Source organism: Balaenoptera ricei, chromosome 7 (genome assembly GCF_028023285.1).
Source record: "Balaenoptera ricei isolate mBalRic1 chromosome 7, mBalRic1.hap2, whole genome shotgun sequence".
Classification (NCBI taxonomy): Eukaryota; Metazoa; Chordata; class Mammalia; order Artiodactyla; family Balaenopteridae; genus Balaenoptera; species Balaenoptera ricei.
The window spans coordinates 33,960,921-33,982,007 of NC_082645.1; the positions used below are offsets into that span (position 1 = coordinate 33,960,921).

The following is a 21,087-nucleotide window of genomic DNA, read 5'->3' on the forward strand; positions in this document are numbered from 1 at the left end:
GAACAAAAAAACCCCAAAGCCAGCAGAAGGAAAGAAATTATAAAGATCAGGTCAGAAATAAATGAAAAAGAAATGAAGGAAACAATAGCAAAAATCAATGAAACTAAAAGCTGGTTCTTTGAGAAGATAAACAAAATTGATAAACCATTAGCCAGACTCATCAAGAGAAAAAGGGAGAAGACTCAGATCAATAGAATTAGAAATGAAAAAGGAGAAATAACCACTGACACTGCAGAAATACAAAAGATCATGAGAGATTACTACAAGCAACTCTATGCCAATAAAATGGACAACCTGGAAGAAATGGACAGATTCTTAGAAATGCACAAACTGCCGAGACTGAACCAGGAAGAAATAGAAAATATGAACAGACCAATCACAAGCACTGAAATTGAAACTGTGATTAAAAGCCTTCCAACAAACAAAAGCCCAGGACCAGATGGCTTCACAGGTGAATTCTATCAAACATTTAGAGAAGAGCTAACACCTATCCTTCTCAAACTCTTCCAAAATATTGCAGAGGGAGGAACACTCCCAAACTCATTCTACGAGGCCACCATCACCCTGATACCAAAACCAGACAAAGATGTCACAAAGAAAGAAAACTACAGGCCAATATCACTGATGAACATAGATGCAAAAATCCTCAACAAAATACTCGCAAACAGAATCCAACAGCACATTAAAAGGATCATACACCATGATCAAGTGGGGTTTATCCCAGGAATGCAAGGATTCTTCAATATACGCAAATCAACCAATGTGATACACCATATTAACAAATTGAAGGAGAAAAACCATATGATCATCTCAATAGATGCAGAGAAAGCTTTCGACAAAATTCAACACCCATTTATGATAAAAGCCCTGCAGAAAGTAGGCATAGAGGGAACTTTCCTCAACATAATAAAGGCCATATATGACAAACCCACAGCCAACATTGTCCTCAATGGTGAAAAACTGAAACCATTTCCACTAAGATCAGGAACAAGACAAGGTTGCCCACTCTCACCACTATTATTCAACATAGTTTTGGAAGTGTTAGCCACAGCAATCAGAGAAGAGAAAGAAATAAAAGGAATCCAAATCGGAAAAGAAGAAGTAAAGCTGTCACTATTTGCAGATGACATGATACTATACATAGAGAATCCTAAAGAGGCTACCAGAAAACTCCTAGAGCTAATCAATGAATTTGGTAAAGTAGCAGGATACAAAATTAATGCACAGAAATCGCTTGCATTTCTATACACTAATGACGAAAAATCTGAAAGTGAAATTAAGAAAACACTCCCGTTTACCATTGCAACAAAAAGAATAAGATATCTAGGAATAAACCTACCTAAGGAGACAAAAGACCTGTATGCAGAAAATTATAAGACACTGATGAAAGAAATTAAAGATGATACAAATAGATGGAGAGATATACCATGTTCCTGGATTGGAAGAATCAACATTGTGAAAATGACTCTACTACCCAAAGCAATCTACAGATTCAATGCAATCCCTATCAAACTACCACTGGCATTTTTCACAGAACTAGAACAAAAAATTTCACAATTTGGATGGAAACACAAAAGACCCCGAATAGCCAAAGCAATCTTGAGAACGAAAAATGGAGCTGGGGGAATCAGGCTCCCTGACTTCAGACTATACTACAAAGCTACAGTAATCAAGACAGTTTGGTACTGGCACAAAAACAGAAATATAGATCAATGGAACAGGATAGAAAGCCCAGAGATAAACCCACACACATATGGTCACCTTATCTTTGATAAAGGAGGCAAGCATATACAGTGGAGAAAAGACAGCCTCTTCAATAAGTGGTGCTGGGAAAATTGGACAGGTACATGTAAAAGTATGAAATTAGAACACTCCCTGACACCATGCACAAAAATAAACTCCAAATGGATTAAAGACCTAAGTGTAAGGCCAGACACTATCAAACTCTTAGAGGAAAACATAGGCAGAACACTCTATGACATACATCACAGCAAGATTCTTTTTGACCCAGCTCCCAGAGAAATGGAAATAAGAACACAAATAAACAAATGGGACCTAATGAAACTTAAAAGCTTTTGCACAGCAAAGGAAACCATAAACAAGACCAAAAGACAACCCTCAGAATGGGAGAAAGTATTTGCAAATGAAGCAACTGACAAAGGATTAATCTCCAAGATTTACAAGCAGCTCATGCAGCTCAATAACAAAAAAACGAACAACCCAATCCAAAAATGGGCAGAAGACCTAAATAGACATTTCTCCAAAGAAGATATACAGATGGCCTACAGACACATGAAAGAATGCTCAACATCATTAATCATTAGAGAAATGCAAATCAAAACTACAATGAGATATCATCTCACACCGGTCAGAATGGCCATCATCAAAAAATCTAGAAACAATAAATGCTGGAGAGGGTGTGGAGGAAAGGGAACACTCTTGCACTGTTGGTGGGAATGTAAATTGATACAGCCACTATGGAGAACAGTATGGAGGTTCCTTAAAAAACTACAAATAGAACTACCATACGACCCAGCAATCCCACTACTGGGCATATACCCTGAGAAAACCATAGGTCAAAAAGTGTCATGTACCACAATGTTCATTGCAGCTCTATTTACAATAGCCAGGACCTGGAAGCAACCTAAATGTCCATCGACAGACGAATGGATAAAGAAGATGTGGCACATATATACAATGGAATATTACTCAGCCATAAAAAGAAATGAAATGGAGGTATTTGTAATGAGGTGGATGGAGTTAGAGTCTGTCATACAGAGTGAAGTAAGTCAGAAAGAGAAAAACAAATACAGTATGCTAACACATATATACGGAATCTAAGGAAAAAAAAAAAAAAAAGGCCATGAAGAACCTAGTGGCAAGACGGGAATAAAGACACAGACCTACTAGAGAATGGACTTGAGGATATGGGGAGGGGGTGGGGTGAGATGTGATAGGGTAAGAGAGTGTCATGGACATATATACACTACCAAATGTAAAATAGATAGCTAGTGGGAAGTAGCCGCATAGCACAGGGAGATCAGCTCGGTGCTTTGTGACCACCTAGAGGGGTGGGATGGGGAGGGTGGGAGGGAGGGAGATGCAAGAGGGAAGAGAAATGGGAACATATTGTATATGTATAACTGATTCACTTTGTTATAAAGCAGAAGCTAACACACTATTGTAAGGCAATTATACTTCAATAAAGATGTTTAAAAAAAAAAAAAAGTCATAAAAAAAAAAAAAAAACATATAGCAACACTAAAAAAAATTAAATAGAAATTCCTGCTGATCAGAAATATAGCAATTGCTGAAGAAAGAAGCAGTTGAAAGCCGGAAGCACAATATCTGGGGGGTAGTGCATGGAGCCAGGAGTGTGTAGGGCCTGAGTCCAGGACTCTCACAAGAAGCCCCAGGGCGAATCTGCAGAGCCCTGGATGCTTGGGGCTCAAACTCAAGGCCAGAACCTTGTCAGCCAGGGTGGGTAAAGGTGAAAACATAGCATCTCCTGCCAAACCAGTCAGGATCTTGGGAGCACAGAGCATTTGATCAGACTGCCAGCATTATCCAGAGGAGTGTATATTCTCATGGAGGGAATTCCCACCTGAACGATACTGGACTACATTTACAGATGTATTAATTAGTTGTTTGACAATGCTTTCATTTATGTTCATTTTTTAGATGCCTATTATATTCATTCAAATGCCTAACATGCAAATTTTTTAAAAAACTGAAAAAAATCCTGCATTAATTTGACCTGAGCATGTATGTTTTCCTTAGATGTGGACTGTTTCTTTCTTTGCTAGATTTGCTTTCAGAACATAAATTGCATTCTAATCCTATTATTTTGTGATTAGTATTTATCATCCTCTAAAGAGGAGTTCAGATGTTTATATACAGGTCAGGGAAGTGGTAAGGCTATCATTTAGTGAGATTTATTTATGAAGCCCATAAAACCTGCAAAAAGATTTCCTTTGATCGTTTAAAAGTTTATAGCTCTATTGCAACTTATTAAATGTGCGTGTGTTTTGTTGCCCAGCGAATACACATATGTCAGAATGATCACTGAAATTTCAAACCAGCCCACCTCTCATTATGATTACTAAGGAAATTAAAAAACAACAACAACAACTAAATATTCAGATTTATTTAGATAAGTAAGAAGACTGAGCTTACTAAAAATGTTTAAAGAATATTTATCAGTTCTAGCTTTAGGGATTTTTGTGTGCCTTTGAAATACCATACAAAGCTGTTAACGTATGGGACAAACTTCATTATGTTTTCTGTGATTTTTGTCCTTGAATGTTGTATAAATTAAATTACAGTCATTTGATCCTAATTACACGGGATATAAAAATAACAATTATGTCTTGAAATGGGCAAAGTCACATTTGTACATATGAAACTCAATAAACAGTATATGTATTGTTTATTATATATATATATATATATGTATATATATATATATATACACAGTATATATATATTCTCAAAGTTTCAAGCCTTAATATGACAAATGCATTGTCATATTTTATTTGAAATATTGTCAGTGCATTAAACTAAATCTTTAGTTTAATGATTAGTTTATTAAATGTTTATTTTGTTCTCTACAATTTATGTTGTATCAGGAGAAATATTTCTACTTTTTTTTGTTGACAGTATCTGCAAAAGTATATTATGAGCAATATTTTAAAAGCTTGTTTTTGTTTTTAAATTTCAGTAGCTATTATCTATCCCCAAATTTCTTTACTTTTAAAATTGTATATATTAGTCCAAGAAACGGTTCTTAATTTAAGTTGAAAAATGAATGAGTTCACTTTGTTCGATTTAGTAGGAACTGATTCTTTTAGAAGGTATTGTGTGTCTGTTCATGTTTATTTTCTTTTCTGCAAATCCCATGCAGGTTCCCTTTTGCCTTGGTTACTAGTAAGTTCTGAGAAAATTTGGTAGAGTTTGAAGTAGCAAAAACATTTAATAGCTCCTAATTTGTTTCTCATCCGCATATATAGTACTGTTGCAATTTTTTTTTTTTTTTTTTTTTTTTTTTTTTTTTTTTTTTTTTTTTTTTTGCAACCTTGAGCAACTTATTTTAAAGCACTTTTCTTTTTTATAGCTACTTTATTTATTTATTTATTTATTTTTTTTTTATTTTTGGCTGTGTTGGGTCTTCGGTTCATGCGAGGGCCTTCTCTAGTTGAGGCAAGCGGGGGCCACTCTTCACCGCGGTGCGGGGACCGCTCTTCATCGCGGTGCGCGGGCCTTTCACTATCGCGGCCCCTCCCGTCGCGGGGCACAGGCTCCAGACGCGCAGGCTCAGCAGTCGTGGCTCACGGGCCCAGCTGCTCCGCGGCATGTGGGATCTTCCCAGACCAGGGCTCGAACCCGTGTCCCCCGCACTAGCAGGCAGACTCTCAACCACTGCGCCACCAGGGAAGCCCCTGTTGCAATTTTTAAAAATCATTCTTTCTCACATGTAATACAAGAAACCTAAAATCCTCTTTGGAAGTAGATATTGTATAACTCACAAAATAAATTTTAATATTATGTGGTAACTACAGAAGAGAGCAGCAGAAGTCAAATTGATTTTTGCTACTTGTGGGCTAAATGTGTCATGAACAAACAGACAAGTTGTATATTTTGGACTATGACTGAATCTTCCAGGTTCTTAAAACCACAACCTGTATTTTGCCATAAAATTTCTCAAAAAGAAGTAACAGGAGTATAATAAAAATTATTATGTGTACAAATTGATAGAGTGGATAGAGAAGCGGAAGAGACAGTGAGCAACCCTATTTATTCATAGACATAGAAAAGAATTTCTATTTCAGATGAGAAGAAAAACCATTAATAAAACATTTTATATGGAGCTAACAATTCTGCAAAACATGGAATAACTTTCCCTTATAGTTAATGTCTTATTATCAAGTTGATAGAAATAGAATTGCTGAAGAATATTATTAGTAATATTATTAAGCCTACTTCTCCCTGGGTACCTAAACATCACAAAGGGCTAGATACATACATTTCGGCTTATAAAAATGTTGTAATGTGAACATAAATTTGCTTTATGAAACTTGTGGTTGACCCTCAGAGAAGCAATAATCCCTGGGAGCTCTCTCCAAAGTCATAAATCCTCAACCACACCCTAGCCACCTCTAAGGCCATAGGAATTTGCTATTTGAAAAACAGAGTGGAAAGTTCTCGGACTTAACCTAACTACAAACCTTACAACAAAATCCACAATTAACATTTGCATCTGCTTAATAAAATACACAGAACATGGTATGGCAGTTATGAGATCCATCATTAACCTTCTTATCAAACACTAAGCAGCCTGGAACCCTGTCGACCTCACTTTGCAAAATATTTGAAATTAAATGAAGATTAGAAAGATGCAGAGGGATGTTGGTAATGAACTTGGGCTTCCTATATTTGACTTACAGGGAGTGGATAATGTAGACAACACTTCCAAATGTTACCTTGAACAAAGATTTTAATTAATATTTTTTTCTAAGAGAGGGTAAGATTTTGTCTCCTACTTCCTACCTGTGAGACCTTAAGCGAGTTAGTTCATTTCTGTGCACATCAGTTTCCTCATTGATAAATATGGAAATCAAAGTAGATACCTTATCAAGTTACTGTGAAGATAATACAAGTCACATTAGAAGTGTTGGCACATAATAAGGGCTCAATAAACGTTAGCATGCCAGGCATTGAGATAAGAAGGCAGTACTTGTACATAACTTTCACCTTCTGGTAAACAAAAAGTTATGTTCAATAAATAAGCAAGCAAGAAAGCACTCTCCAAATGAGAACCCTGGCTCACACCCATCTCAGATGAAGTAATTCAAATTTTTACATTTACTGCAGTGAGTTTTATAAGATCTTCTAAAATAAAGACTCTTTCAAATCCTGATAAGTTTTCACGAAGTTTTTAAAAAAACCTTGGCCTCCAATAAATTTGCCCCCGATACGTGTAGTTCTTTCTTTTATTTTTATTTTTTATTGAATTTTAATCAGATGAATGGATAAAGAAGATGTGGTGTACACATATATAATGGAATATTACTCAGCCATAAAGAAGCATGAAATAATGCCATTTGCAGGGATGTGGATGGACTTAGACCATATTATGCTTAGTGAAAGAAGTCATATAGAGAAAGACAAATACTGTATGATATCACCTATGTGAATCTAAAAAATAATACAAAAGAAGGTATATGCAAAACAGAAACAGTTACGGATGTAGAAAACAAACAAGTGGTTGCCAAATGGGAGAGGGAAGGGGGAGGAGCAAATTAGGGGAGTTACAAACTACTATGTATAAAATAGATAAGCAACAAGGATATATTGTATAGCACAGGGAATTACAGCTCATACTTGTAGTTATTAATGTTTCAACATTATTTCACAAAAAGTTCTTGGGAGAAAGAAAAGGTACAAAGAGAAGCAACTTGAAATAATTTCAGCTTGCTTTAAAAAAAAGATTTTTGTCTTATGGAATGCTGATAATATTGAAATATATTAAAACAACAAATGTTGATTTCCGAAATACATAATGGACCAAAAGAGGTAGGTCAATTAGGTAAATTTCCTTTGGAAAATAGGCTAAAAATCAGTCTGAATGGTGGCCCTTTCATGTTAACAACGCTTGATTCTTTAGTGCCTTTAGGTTATATTTGGAATAAACATTTCTGTTAATGTTCTGCAGCATTAATATTTGCACCATCCTTAGATATACATAGGTACGCACGCACACGTTAAGTACACCGAACCTCTCCTTGACAAAGTTCGTTAGCAGGTGAGGAGGGCATTTTGTGAAGAGCTTAATTGAATTTAAAGTGTGCCAAGGCGGGATAATTTTTGCGGGCAGACAAGTTATTCAAGTCAGTGAGGGATTATTTACAAAGAATTGATCCAATGTTAGCATGCCACTGCGAGTGAGGGGAGGAAAGGCCACGTGTATGTCTAGATTAATTCAGCCTAGCACTTGTGGTTCATCACATTCCATGCAAGAAAAATTTTAGGTGATCCAAAATGAACACTATTATTTGAAGGACTAAGGGATCCTCATTCCCTTAGTCCTCATCCTCATTCCTGAGGGATGAATAATTATTTTAATCAGAAGGTAATCATTAAGCAAAAATGGAATGCCTGACCTTGTATAGAAAGTCTCCCTCCCTTCCTGCCTCTTGCATTTCTTTGTTTTCATTTTGTGATAAAATTTATGAACTTTCTCCTCTTTTGTTTTCTTCCCACCACATTCTTTCAAATGCTTTTCTTTCTACTAATTCTGCTTTCTCAGTATGTTTGGGGCGTGGCTCCCCCACAGATACCAAAATAGGAGGATGCTCAAGTCCCTAATATAAAGTGAGTCGTGCCATGAATACAGTCCGTCCTCCATATCCGCAGGTTTCATATCCACAGATAAGGAGGGCCAAATGTATTATTTTTTCCTTCCTTTTCTCCTTCCACGCTCCCTGCCAGAATATTTTTTACTAAAATGAATAGTGTTCAGAAAAGATGTGTGTAAAGAGCTAACAGGGAGTTAAGGGTTATATAAGATTGATATAATAGATAATGTTTTGTTTCAGAAATAACAGTAAAAATTCATACCATAATGCAAAGAAACAAACAAAATAAAGCTTGCAGCATTTCTTTCACCATATTTCAAAAAGACTTTTATACCGTAGAAGACATACGCCCCTGTATACAAATTAAGCTTTCTAGTATGTTTGAGACATTTTATTTAGTGCTAGGAATGCAGAATGAGGTTGTCGTTATTGTCCCTTGACTTGAGACACTATTCACCTTACAATGACCAGAGATACAGCTCTTAACAGCCACCATTTATTTACCAACCTTGCATTCAAATAGGGAAATCCATCCATCAAATGCAACAAAAAGTTTTTCTTGACTAAATGAAGACACAGGCCTTTCCTTAAATGGCTATGTTAAAATATAAATTCCTAAGTTATACACTTATTTCCAGTGGCCTCCCCTCAAGTGAACTTAACCTAAAATCTATCTATTAATTAGATTAATTATTCTACTTACTGTCTATTTTAGTAAAAATGGGACTCTATCAGAAGTATCCCATTGGATACAAAGTGCAAGACTTGTATGATGCATTTTCTCTAACACCTAGTACAGCCTTACAAACATTAAAGCTCACAGCCCATTTTTCTCAGTGATAGTAAAGAGAAATTATTCCTATTAAACAGGTCTAATTGCCTTTAAGAGACATCATAAGAACTAAAAATAGGGAAAGTATTATTATCTTTGTTATTGTGCTCTGAGTTCTTAAGTATTCAATGTATGCTTTGTCTCTGGGTCTGTTTCCAGTGGCAAAACCCTTGTTAACAGGAATTAGATCAGATTATGATTGTGTAGTGGATATCTTAATTTTGTGTATTTTCTTCATCAGACAATACATATCTATTTTAATTATCTTATATCAGTGTGTATAAATAAACCCCAGAGCTATTTAGCTCTTTGTACTTCGCTCCTAGCTCTTTTGTCTTATGAACTACAGTATTGTATATCTCACTGTAATAACAGTGAATTATGTTTAGCAACATTGCCTTCTTTTATTAAAGGTGCATTTTAATTTGATGTTAGAAACAACCAGCTTTAAAAATGTGATGGGCTTTCATTTCTTTTTAGATTCCTTTTGGAGATACACTTACCACAAAAATGTGCTCTGTGGGAATTTGGCAACCTAGCTGATGATAGGATAAATCATTTTTAGTTTAGCAATTGCTTCACTATTATGTTATTATTATTTACTATGTCAAAAAGGAAATATAATTTTTAGCTAGCTATGTGCATGCATATGAGACCAGCTATCGTTTGATAAAATGAGTCAAGTGGGAAAACTTCCATTTCTTTGTGATGACACATCAAATGTGTCCTTATCTCTAAAAACATTAAGGATGAAGGAGTGATAGTTTGTTTTTCCAGGTAGCCTTACAACTAATAGAAAAATCTAAATTATGATATATTTATTTTGCAGGAGCCAATGAGAAAGAAATAGCCCTAATGAATGGTTTGACTGTTAATTTACATCTTCTATTGGTAAGCTTCCTTTTCCACCAATGTTTAGTATACACTGTTTACAGAATCTGACATTTTTCAATCTTTAATTCATGAGCATTTGGAGGTTTACTTATTTAAAAATAAGTTGTGAGGTTGTTTTCATTTCTACCAGGAAATGCTGGACCATGATAGAATGGCTTCCTCGTAACCATGGGAGAGTTGACTCTTGCAAAGAGCTTTAGAATAATGAATAGCTCTTATCTCAGAACATAAGGAATAAGAGTCACAGTGGGTAAAAAGCAAAACTGCTGCACACACACAAAACAATGATGTACGAATGGTAGCAAACAGTGAGCTTTTCAGAAAGACAGTTTTCCAATATGCTGGGCTTTAGCAGAGTGGGACTATGGATTAGTATGATTTTGTAGACTAATTTTGGGGCAGTAGATTAAAAAAGAATTAGAAAAGAAAACTAAATTGGAGAAAAAGGACCTAGTACCTTAAATGAGTCACTGTGTTTAGGTGTTCCTTACATCCTAAGAACTTAATAATGTGTATGTCTTAGAATGTCAAATATATTATTGATTTGAAATATGGTACCTATAGTAATTGTTTGATGCTATGAAAAATTTGTATTTCATTTTTAACTGAGATTCTGAAAACATGTCTACAGGACAAAGATGCACAATTAAGATATTGATATTTTATTTTGATAAAATATAGACATGATTATTAAATATGCCTGAATGAAAGTACTTGTGGAGTATGTTAACTATGATGGTAAACAGCATAGTTTTCAGTTCAGACACCTCTGGCTTGCCTCCCAGCTAGGCTACTTAATACCTGTTTGACTTTGGACAAGGGTTTTGGCATTTCTAAATCTTAATTTTTTCCTCTGTAAAAATGAGGATGATAATACCTACCTCGTACATATGAAACATGATAATATGTGAAAATTGCTTTAGCACCCTGGCCAGTGGTCAACATCCAATTAACATTAGTAATCATCCTTATTGTTATTACTGTCAGTCAGTATTGCTTCTCTAGGAACTGTGTGGAGAAATGAAAAGGCCCCACTGAACACACGAGCTACTTCTCCCTGGTGTCTCTAGAAATGCCAAATGTTTCATTAGGGCAAAGGTACTTTTAGTTGGACCTAAAATTATATTTCATAAAATCATAAAACTGTAGAAATCTTATGTACTAGAAACCAAATCTGCAGTGCTAGATAAATCAATATAAATAAAATATACACAGAACATGATATTTGTCTCATAATAGAGAAATTGCCATTAAACACATTGGGAAGTTAATTTTTCAATTAACATTTAAGTAAAGTTTGAGAATGTGTTTTTATCTGATTCACATTTTCTCCCAAATTTGCTTTCCTATTGATAAACATAATGAGCAAGTATCTTCTTCCGTTTTAGAATTTATTGGAAACAAGGCTAATCAGAGAAGGTACCTTTGACAGACATCTAGCTGTGTAATTAATTAATGCCTTTAAAATGCTGGAGATTATAAAATGAAAGTGTGGTATAAAATGTACAAATGTCTAAGTTGTGCATTAACGCATTTCTCAGTAAATCCATTTCATTGCAGTTATCGTTTTTCAAGCCTACGCCCAAACGGTATAAAATTCTCCTAGAAGCTAAAGCCTTCCCTTCAGATCATGTAAGGATTCTTCAAATAATATTTATATTCTTTCTACTCCTCCTACAGGAGCATATCATTTGCCTGACTTGAATGTTTATTCACTAGTCTTTTCCAAGTAACCTTATAATAAAAAGATCTGTCAAATGCTTTTGATTTATGCATTTCTTTATAGATTGTAGCTTTATTTCTTTTGTTCAAGTAAAACGTGTTAAAGGAGGAAAGCATTGAATGGGAACATTGATTTATTAGTCTTATTAGACATTGAGCAAACCGCTGGTCTAAATCAAGTGCAGTTATAAATGTTTTATTAATTCTTGTTGCTGTTTTATTTTATGGAATTAAATTGATACATATACCAGTACTTAACCTTTTAGGTACATAAAGTAGGAATATAAACATTTATTTGTCCATTTGTTTTCATAGCACACTAGCATAATTATTGGTGCTTTATAATTAAAAAAATGTATTAAGGACTAAAAGAATTTCTTGTGGTTCAAGAAAAAAAATCATACTACTTTTTCAGGAATCACAGTTGGTAAGAAATATGATTGTTCCAGACACAGACACAGACACAGATAAAAGTATATTGCAGTTTTAGTGCTGCATTTTAGTTTTAGTGTTGGAGAAACTTGATTTCTGTCTTTTCTAAGTATTCTAGCCCACACCTTGTAATTTTAAGGCACTTAATTAATGCAAATTAATAACCATGATCTTACTAAAAAGGATCAAACCCCTATCTTGAAAAACTTCAGGGTTCCTAAAATTTCTCATTCCCATTTATATCTTGGGCTCTCAATGAAGGGAACTTCTTGATGTCCTTTTCTTTTACTAGCTTACTCTTTCTAGGACAAGCCATTTCTGTACTCTCTGTTGGAGCCTAGCAAGTCCCCACTGCTCACTTTGGTTATTTTGTAAACTCTGTTTTGACTTGCATTAGATGATTTAATATCTTATTCTAAAAATCTCTTGTACTCCTAAAGTCTAGATGACCCCTACATTTCCATCCATTTCTAATATTTTGTATTTCAAAGAATGTTCAGACTGTTGCATGTAAATTATGTTAAGCAATTCTTCTCTGATATATTGTTTAGTCACTTTTAACCTTGACCTTGAATTTAATATAATAATATGCTTTTATTGGTATTTTATTATTTTTTTCTGAGTTATTTCAATGTACTTCTGTACACTGGACTTGATTTAATAAATCATCTTTCTTTTCCAGTATGCTATTGAGTCACAGCTTCAACTTCATGGACTTAACATTGAGAAAAGTATGCGGCTTATAAAGCCAAGAGAGGTATATGAGAAAGATAAATAAATATTCATCATTCTTCTATTTGGTATTGATTTTTTTTCTTCATTTTCTTCAAAAGTTTATTATCTTCATTACTTTAATGGAAGTTTCAAGAAAGTATAAAAGGCCTATACTCTGTTACTGTTAGGTCATTTTGCTTAAAATAGAGAATTAACTCAGAAGTATATTTATTTTAATTTTTCAAGGGCTATTACAAGCAAACTACTTTCCTATTTATACCACTGGAGTCTGCCATATTCTTCAGTGGGATGGGAGGAGATGACAAATTGCATACATCATTTTCAATTTTAAATGCCATTGCCTGTGGGTGCCATTGAAATCATGTTAAAAATTAGTGATACTTGTTGAAATTGAATGATGCCTATCTTTTATGCCCCTCCTAATCTAAGGATCAAATATTTTCCTCTGAGCTTGGCCTGGGGTATAGAAAGGGATGTGGTGTAGCAGAAAAAAACTAGGCTTAGAACCTCGCTATTACTCCCCAGGGAAATCCCAGACCCACCAACATACTGGGTATGTGACTTTCTGATAGTTACTTTATCTCTGAGATTCCTTTATATTTAAACAGACAACAAAGGAAATACCTAGTCAGGCTTGACCATATGTTCAAGGTCTAAAATACTGTGCACTTTACATTAATAAAGATATAAGGCTAAGTTGTACAGGTTTTGACCTATAAACCCAGCATCTTGTGTAATTTTGGCACGAAGAGATCCAAACAGAATAAGCTTTAGGTTTCACATATGTATGATGCTCCCAGGCTGTTAAACCAGTGTTTGAACATTAATTTCTTTCAACCCAGAACTAATTTGAGAAATTAAAGGTCTACTCTATTCACTTCTATTTGCCAACATGCAATAAATTAATGGAATAGAAAGTTCTCACAGCTTTGGAACAGTATCTGTTTCATATGTTATACATAAATTGCTTATTTCCAGCAAAAATGAGCATAGCCACTAATATATCACAAGTTTTTACTTTAAAAGTGACAAGTGGGGACTTCCCTGGTGGTCCAGTGGTTTAGAATCTGCTTTCCAATGCAAGGGATGCGGGTTCGCTCCCTGGTCAGGGAACTAGGATCCCCCATGCTGCAGGGCAACTAAGCCCGCCCGCCGCCAACTAGAGAGAAGCCTGCACTCCATAACGATAGATCCTTCATGCCACAACGAGGATCCCGCGTGCCGCAACCAGGACCCGATGCAGCCAAATAAATAAATAAATAAATAAAACGAAATAGGGAACAAACTTACAGTTACCAATGGGGAAAGGTGGGGGGACAGGGCGGAGGAGAGGGATAAATTAGGAGTTTGGGGTTAACACACACACTACTATATAAAAGGTAGATAACCAACAAGACCTACTGTATAGCACAGGGAAATATACTCAATATTTAAAAAAATAAAAAAATAATAAAAGTGTCAAGTGTTGTATAGCTGTATGAGTTAATCATAATTTGGAGACCACTCTTTAGCATTACTGGATTAGAGCACATCAACATGAGAGAGGACCATATCTATCATTGAAAAATATATTTCTTATTTGCTTAATACTGATTCTTTAAAGAAATAAAGTATTAGTATATATAACACTTTCCTTACTTTTTTTTTTGAAATTATGGTAGACAAACTGTATTAGCTTCCTCTAAGGGAAAAAAAGAGTTTGGGGTTATGATATTATTAATTTTACTCTGAATTTTTTCTTAGAATCACTGAAATCCTTCTCTTTATGTATAAAGTATGCATCACTTAATAATTCAAAGATTTCATTGTCAATCCTATTTTTATAGATCATCATTTTGTAAACAAGTCTCAGACTATAAGCAGAAATTAGAGTATTATTATATTTGTGATACATATTATATATGCCTAATGTGGGATACAGTAACTGGCAAATAGTAAGTTACCAAAAATTAAAAATAATTGAAGGAAAATTCATTAATGCCTTAATGAGTTTTCCCCACATATTAATGTAGTTAATGATGCTTTGACTTCATAATCATGTCAGATTTAGCACTGTAGAAAATTCATGAAGACTTCATAAAGAGATGAGAATTATCAGGATACAAATAGACTATGTGTATCTAGCTGAGTTATTTTCACTCAAGTTGTTTATAAGACCAAATCTAAATTCATTCACAATTTCCAGAAAGTCACTGATCATTATTAGTCTTAGGTGGGGAGTTGTGGGGGAAAAGTAACTTTGATAATATTGAGTTTTATTGATATTTTCTTCATGTTTGGATCTTGATCTTTAGATTGGTGTGGAGGAGATTTTACTCTTAAACTAATAGAAAATATTGGTTAAGTTACACTCAGATGAATGATGTATACGTGCCTTTTTTTTCTGGAAAAAAATGATATTAGATTGATAAGTAAAATACTAATTTCCAACAAATTTGCCTTGACATTTAATAGTTTATGGACATCCTGTACTTTCTGGTATTTTATTTGATGGGAATAAGAAGGAAACAATCTATAAGTATGTAAATAGTAAAGATTAAGTGAAAAACTGAAGAATAAAATCAAGCAGTAGGGTTTTGCAAAGATACTTTATAAACCTCTTTTTTTACTATTTTATTATCATTTCTTAATAACAAAAATCATATTCAAATACATGCTCTTGCCCAATTTTTGAAGATTATTAATCTGAAAAAAAATTATCTTTGATTTTTCTTATGGTAGGAAAGATCTCAAGGTGAATTTTAGATTGGGAAATGTAAAGGGACAAATTTGTTATTGTGGATATAATGTAACTTGTACCTAACGTGACTTTAGGGGGAAGAAACACTGAGATTAGAGGATATCCTTGAAGTAATTGAGAATGAAGGTGACTCTATTGCAGTGATCCTGTTCAGTGGTCTGCATTTTTATACTGGCCAGCTCTTTAATATGCCTGCCATCACGAAAGCCGGACAAGCAAAGGTATGTACGTCATTTCCTCCTTTGCCCCTTGTCCAGAACCTCACTCTATAGGAGTATTCAACTGCACTTCTAGTAAAATACCTTTGTTTGTGTCTGTGTAAAATTATTTAAAGAGTTTAAAAAAAGAGTAAGATATATATATATGTATGATATATGACATATATATGATATATGGCATATATATAATATATTAAATGTATCTTAAAATATATATATATTTTGCTTTAGGCATCTCTATTTAAACCTCTTTTTGTCAATTCTGTGGTCTTACCTCCTTATTAGCATCTGCTCTCCCAATGTCTACCTCTAATCAGTAGTATAGGTGAGCTTCCTGTAAGTGATGTCATTGGTACAGAGCTGCTCAGTCAGCAGGAAGCAGACAATACTTAGGATAGTAACTATATACTAGGACTGTTAGAAGCTCAACTCTGGTGCTTTGTAATATTATAACTCATTCTATATATAATTCATACTCATTAACCCTATGTACCTGAAGAAGGGGAGATGGAGAAGAAAAGTTTATCAGTAGATGGAGTTTTACCCAGTTTACTTTAGGAAGCCATTATACTACCTATAACGAGCAATTTTCCCTCAATACTACTGAATAACACTTACATAGTTTACTATTGTGAAAGAGTAACTCTTTATATATAAGTGCTTGTAAGAAAGTGTTTTTAGTATTTGTTTGCCTGAAAAAAAAAAAAAAGAAATCAGAGGAACAACATTAAACAGTTACAATTTGTATTTAAAATCTTTAAATAACAGTTCTATTTGATTCAGCAATCAAATCATGTATTTAAAAAGGTGACAACTGATTATACTCTGAACATTAATAAGTTATGGGATTAATATACATGTGATATCTAGTTAATATACTCAGTTATTGAAGCTAATGAATGGAACTAATGAAAAGAAATTTAGCACCGTTATCAGCAGTCTCTAGGAATTTCCAATCAAGACTTCCAACTGGTTTAATGGGTAACTGTGAAAGTGGTGCATTACGAAAGATATAAAGATAATGTCTTCTTAATTTAGATATTAAATGTTAAGCACCAAAATAAAGGGAGGCCAATAAAATATCATATTTTAAAATGTTATGCAAGTAATCAGAAGTCCCTGATTGCCTTAGTATAAATGCATGTCTCATTAAACTTCATAGAAATGAGGCAGGATGGTAAAGAAGAAAGATCATGGGTTTTGGAATCACTCAGTCTGAAATTCATATCTTGGCTAGGTCATTTAATTCTTACATGATCTCAAGCAAGCTAGTTATTTGACTTTTCTGAGTTTCTGTTTTCAAAACTGTTAATCTGGGATAACAGGACCCACTTTATAAATGCAGTGTTGATTATGAAGAGTATACAATATCTCTTGGATTGTACACATTCTACTGTTAAATGGTGGTTCCCTCCCGCCTTCCACTGTCCTCAACAAATATGAAGTTATAGAAAGTGGCTTAAATATACATTTTCTTTCATTTCCCATTAAAAAGCAAAATAAACTTGTTTAGTAGATGTTATACGTAATTCTTATTCTTAACTACTTTGCTTACTAAAACCATTTTTAGTATTTTGCACACTTTCTTTCACGTAAAAAATATGGTAAGTGCCTAGCAGGTAAAACTCTCATTGAGTTTTCAGTCAAAGAAAGGAAGGTAGGAATGAGCAGTTCCATATAAATGTAACTGCAAAGGAGTGATGGATACTATGTGAGTGAAATGGCGATCTAGCAGACTTCAATTTATCCATTATCAAAATTATTTTAACAGACATTTATACTCTTGCTAGACAATCCCCTCCATTCTCAATGGAGATTTAGAAAAATTCTTTATAATGTAGACTTACATAGCTCTCTTGGGTGGTCTATGAAGATAAAGCTGAAGAGAGAGACAAAGAGAAAATTAAAGGTGTCAATCAAGAAGGAGTTGGGAAATTCGAGGGGAAAAAAAGCCATAAAAGAGCCACTGTTAGGAACAGCTAAGTGACATAAAAAAGACAAAAGTTTCCAGAAGTATGGTTGGAACCAAAAATGATGGATTAATAAAAGTCAACAAGAGTAGATTTTGAAGTAGAAACTTAATATGAAAGGGAAGTGGGGATAGGAATTTTGAAAAATATATTAAAGAAATACATGTATACCAAAAAGAGCACAAATCATAAGTGGCTTGATGAGTTATTTTGAACCCTTATAGCCATCACCCACATCAAGAAACTTCTAGAACATTTATAACACTCAGAATCCTCCTTCTCCCAAATACTGCCTATTACCTCCTCTCCAAAGGTGTACCACTCTCCTGACTTCTAACCATATATAAAAAATATATATGTATATAAAATATATATATATAAAATATATATATAAAATATATATATAAAATATATATAAGCTTTGCCCATCTTTGAACTGTATATGAATGGATTAACATATATTCTTTTGTGTCTTGCTTATTTGCTATTATATTTGTGAGGTTCATCCATATTGTATGTAGCAGTTTTGCCTGTTTTTCTTTTCACTTCAGTATATTATTATAGTGTATGAAATAGTTCACAATTTATTTTTTTCCATTCTAATCAGAATAGATATTTGAGTTTCATTTCCATTTGAGGGCCATTACAAAAAATTCTACTGTGAACATTCTTATAAATTTCTTTGGGTATGCCTTCATACCCATTTCTGTTAAATATATACCTAGAATAAGAATCCTTGGAACATAAAGTATGTATATGTTAAATCCTAATCAACAATGCCAACTTTCCAAAGGTTTGTATCAATTTGTCATATACTCCCACTAGCATGTATGAGTTTCTGTTGCTCTTCATTCTCACCAATAGCGAATCTGATTAGTTTGTAATAATAATTCACTGTAGTTTTAATATGCACTTCTCTGACTATTGATGAGGTTGAGGATCTTTCAAATGTGTACTAGCTGTCTCAGAATCTTCTTTTATGAAATGCTTATTCAAGTGTCTTACCCAATTTTGTATTTGGTTATCTGTCTTTTTGTTGTAAATGGTATAGAAATTCACTCTGATGGAAAGAGAAAATACAAGATTTCTAGTGATCATCTAAAGGGAAAAATAAATTAATTAATAAAAGAACAGTTGGTAGGATGGCTCTGACTCACATAATGAATTTAGAGAATGCTGAGACTTTTTTTAACTGAGGAGAAGCCCTGGGATGGTGACAAGTGTGAGAGGCCAAGGAAAATTAAGCATAAGATCAGGCTAGAGAGCCATATTATAAGGGAAGGCCAGCATGTGAAAAGAGACATCAGTTTGAAGACACACTTTCATATTTTGTCTTAGAAGCCATCTACTTAATTTTATATTATTGGCCAACCTACCATCTTGGAGCTCTGCCTTACTTCTATATTTATATATTTTTCATATACTATTACTTATTTCTACTAATAATTTCTTTTTGTCTACACTCACTGAATGTTCCCCATTGTCCTTTGAATTACTATCCCTAAAGATTTTTAACCACTGCCACGACTCAGCTCTCACTGTCAAGTAAAAGCTACAGGCTACTCACACACTTGAAAATTGTTATTTATGAGCATCTGCCTATTACACCTGGAAGTTCTATATGCACCTTGAGATCAGTATGTTCCAGATTTGTCTCCCTCCAGAATATCCCTACTGTTTGTTTCATGCCACCATCCTTAGAGACCTTTAGACTCAACTCTGACATTTTCCTGTTCTTTACCTTTTCAACCAATCACTTCTTAATTCTACCCTCTCAGGGTTAGTCTTTCCTTTAGTATTCCTGAATCACTTATGAAGGTTTTCAGCTGCAAGAAACAAAATCCCAGAGAAAAATTAGCCAAAGATTAGGGATTTATTTTTCTCACCACAGAAGACCTGAGGCAGGAGGTTGCTAGGATGCACTCAGCAACTGAGTAGTGTTTGTGTGACATCTCCAGGGCTTTCTTAGATTTTCTTCAGTCTTTTCATGTCATGGTCACAAGGAGAGTTGTCCCAAATCCAGATATCACAATTCTATTTACAGCAGAGAGAAAGACGAAGGGAGAAGTAGCAGTACAGCTTTATCTGTCCCTTTCATCCAAAGTGCAAAGTCTTTCCCAGAAAAACCTAGCAGTTTCCTGTTTATGATTCATTGCCTTCTGAAGTAGTAGTTTCAAAGAAGCATGAGTATAGGAGTTTTTAGCTTTTATGGCCCTATAGTAGAGAGAGGCTGAGAAGAGGGGTTGGGGTTAACTTACCGACAGTACTTCTTGCATTTCCCAATTACACCCCCGTGGAGCATCACTGTTTCTACTCTGTTTCCCTCTTTCCTCTTCTAGCCCTCTTTAATATTTTTCCTTTTTTTCTCCCTTCCTTCCTTCCTCCCTCCCTCCCTCCCTTCTTTTTTTCTTTCTTCTATTTTCTTTTTTGCCTCATTTCACAAAACATTTGAAAAAAATTCGTGGAAAATTGATTAGGCTCCATAATGAAATATAAAGAGAGCGAAATAAAGAGAAAATCTATATCATCTGGTGAAATGAATAGGCTCCCCACAAATTATAATTTCTCAAGTTGAATTGTGATAAGAAATAGGTAATTAGAAATTATTGTCAATGGAAACTCTTGGTGTATAAGGTAGACTAAGTCTTGGTAACAATTAAATAGAGCCATAAATGCCTTCACTGTGATAGATGTTTTTTTCTTGCTCATGCAGCACTCAGGGATCAGCTTTCTCCAGTGCAATGATTCAGGTTACCAGTGGTTCAGGGTTGTATCCTATGGCTTTCATACCCTAGAGCTTCTGTCAATATTCAGCCAAAGAAATGGGATAAATGGATTTAAAGGGGAACACTAACATCTTAAAAACATTAGCTCAACAATGAAAAAATTTATTTCCACTTATATTCCCTCGACTAACACATGGTCATTTTTGGGAAATTAAGTATATTTGTGTGCTTAAGAAGAAGTTATAAGCCTTGCCACACCTGGAATTCAGGCATTTTTGGTTGCTGATGGAGTAGGATACTTATTCTGAAATGCAGTATAGCATTTGCATTAATGAAATATTTAGATAGTAGAGACAGAGCCAGAACTGGCCTTGAACCCACATCTTTCCATTGGTTTCTAGCATAGTTTAAATGGCTTAATTCATTTACCAATATGACTTCATTTCTCCACTTAACAAATGGGG

General features: G+C 34.2%; 1 protein-coding gene across 1 annotated transcript in view; it reads left to right on the forward strand.

Annotated features, from left to right (window-relative positions):
* KYNU (kynureninase) overlaps nt 1-21,087 on the forward strand; it is a 114,988-nt gene that overhangs the window by 45,200 nt on the left and 48,701 nt on the right. The window contains 4 exon segments of the mRNA XM_059927124.1: nt 10,016-10,077; nt 11,641-11,712; nt 12,917-12,991; nt 15,784-15,930. Coding sequence (XP_059783107.1) covers nt 10,016-10,077; nt 11,641-11,712; nt 12,917-12,991; nt 15,784-15,930 — 356 coding nt within the window.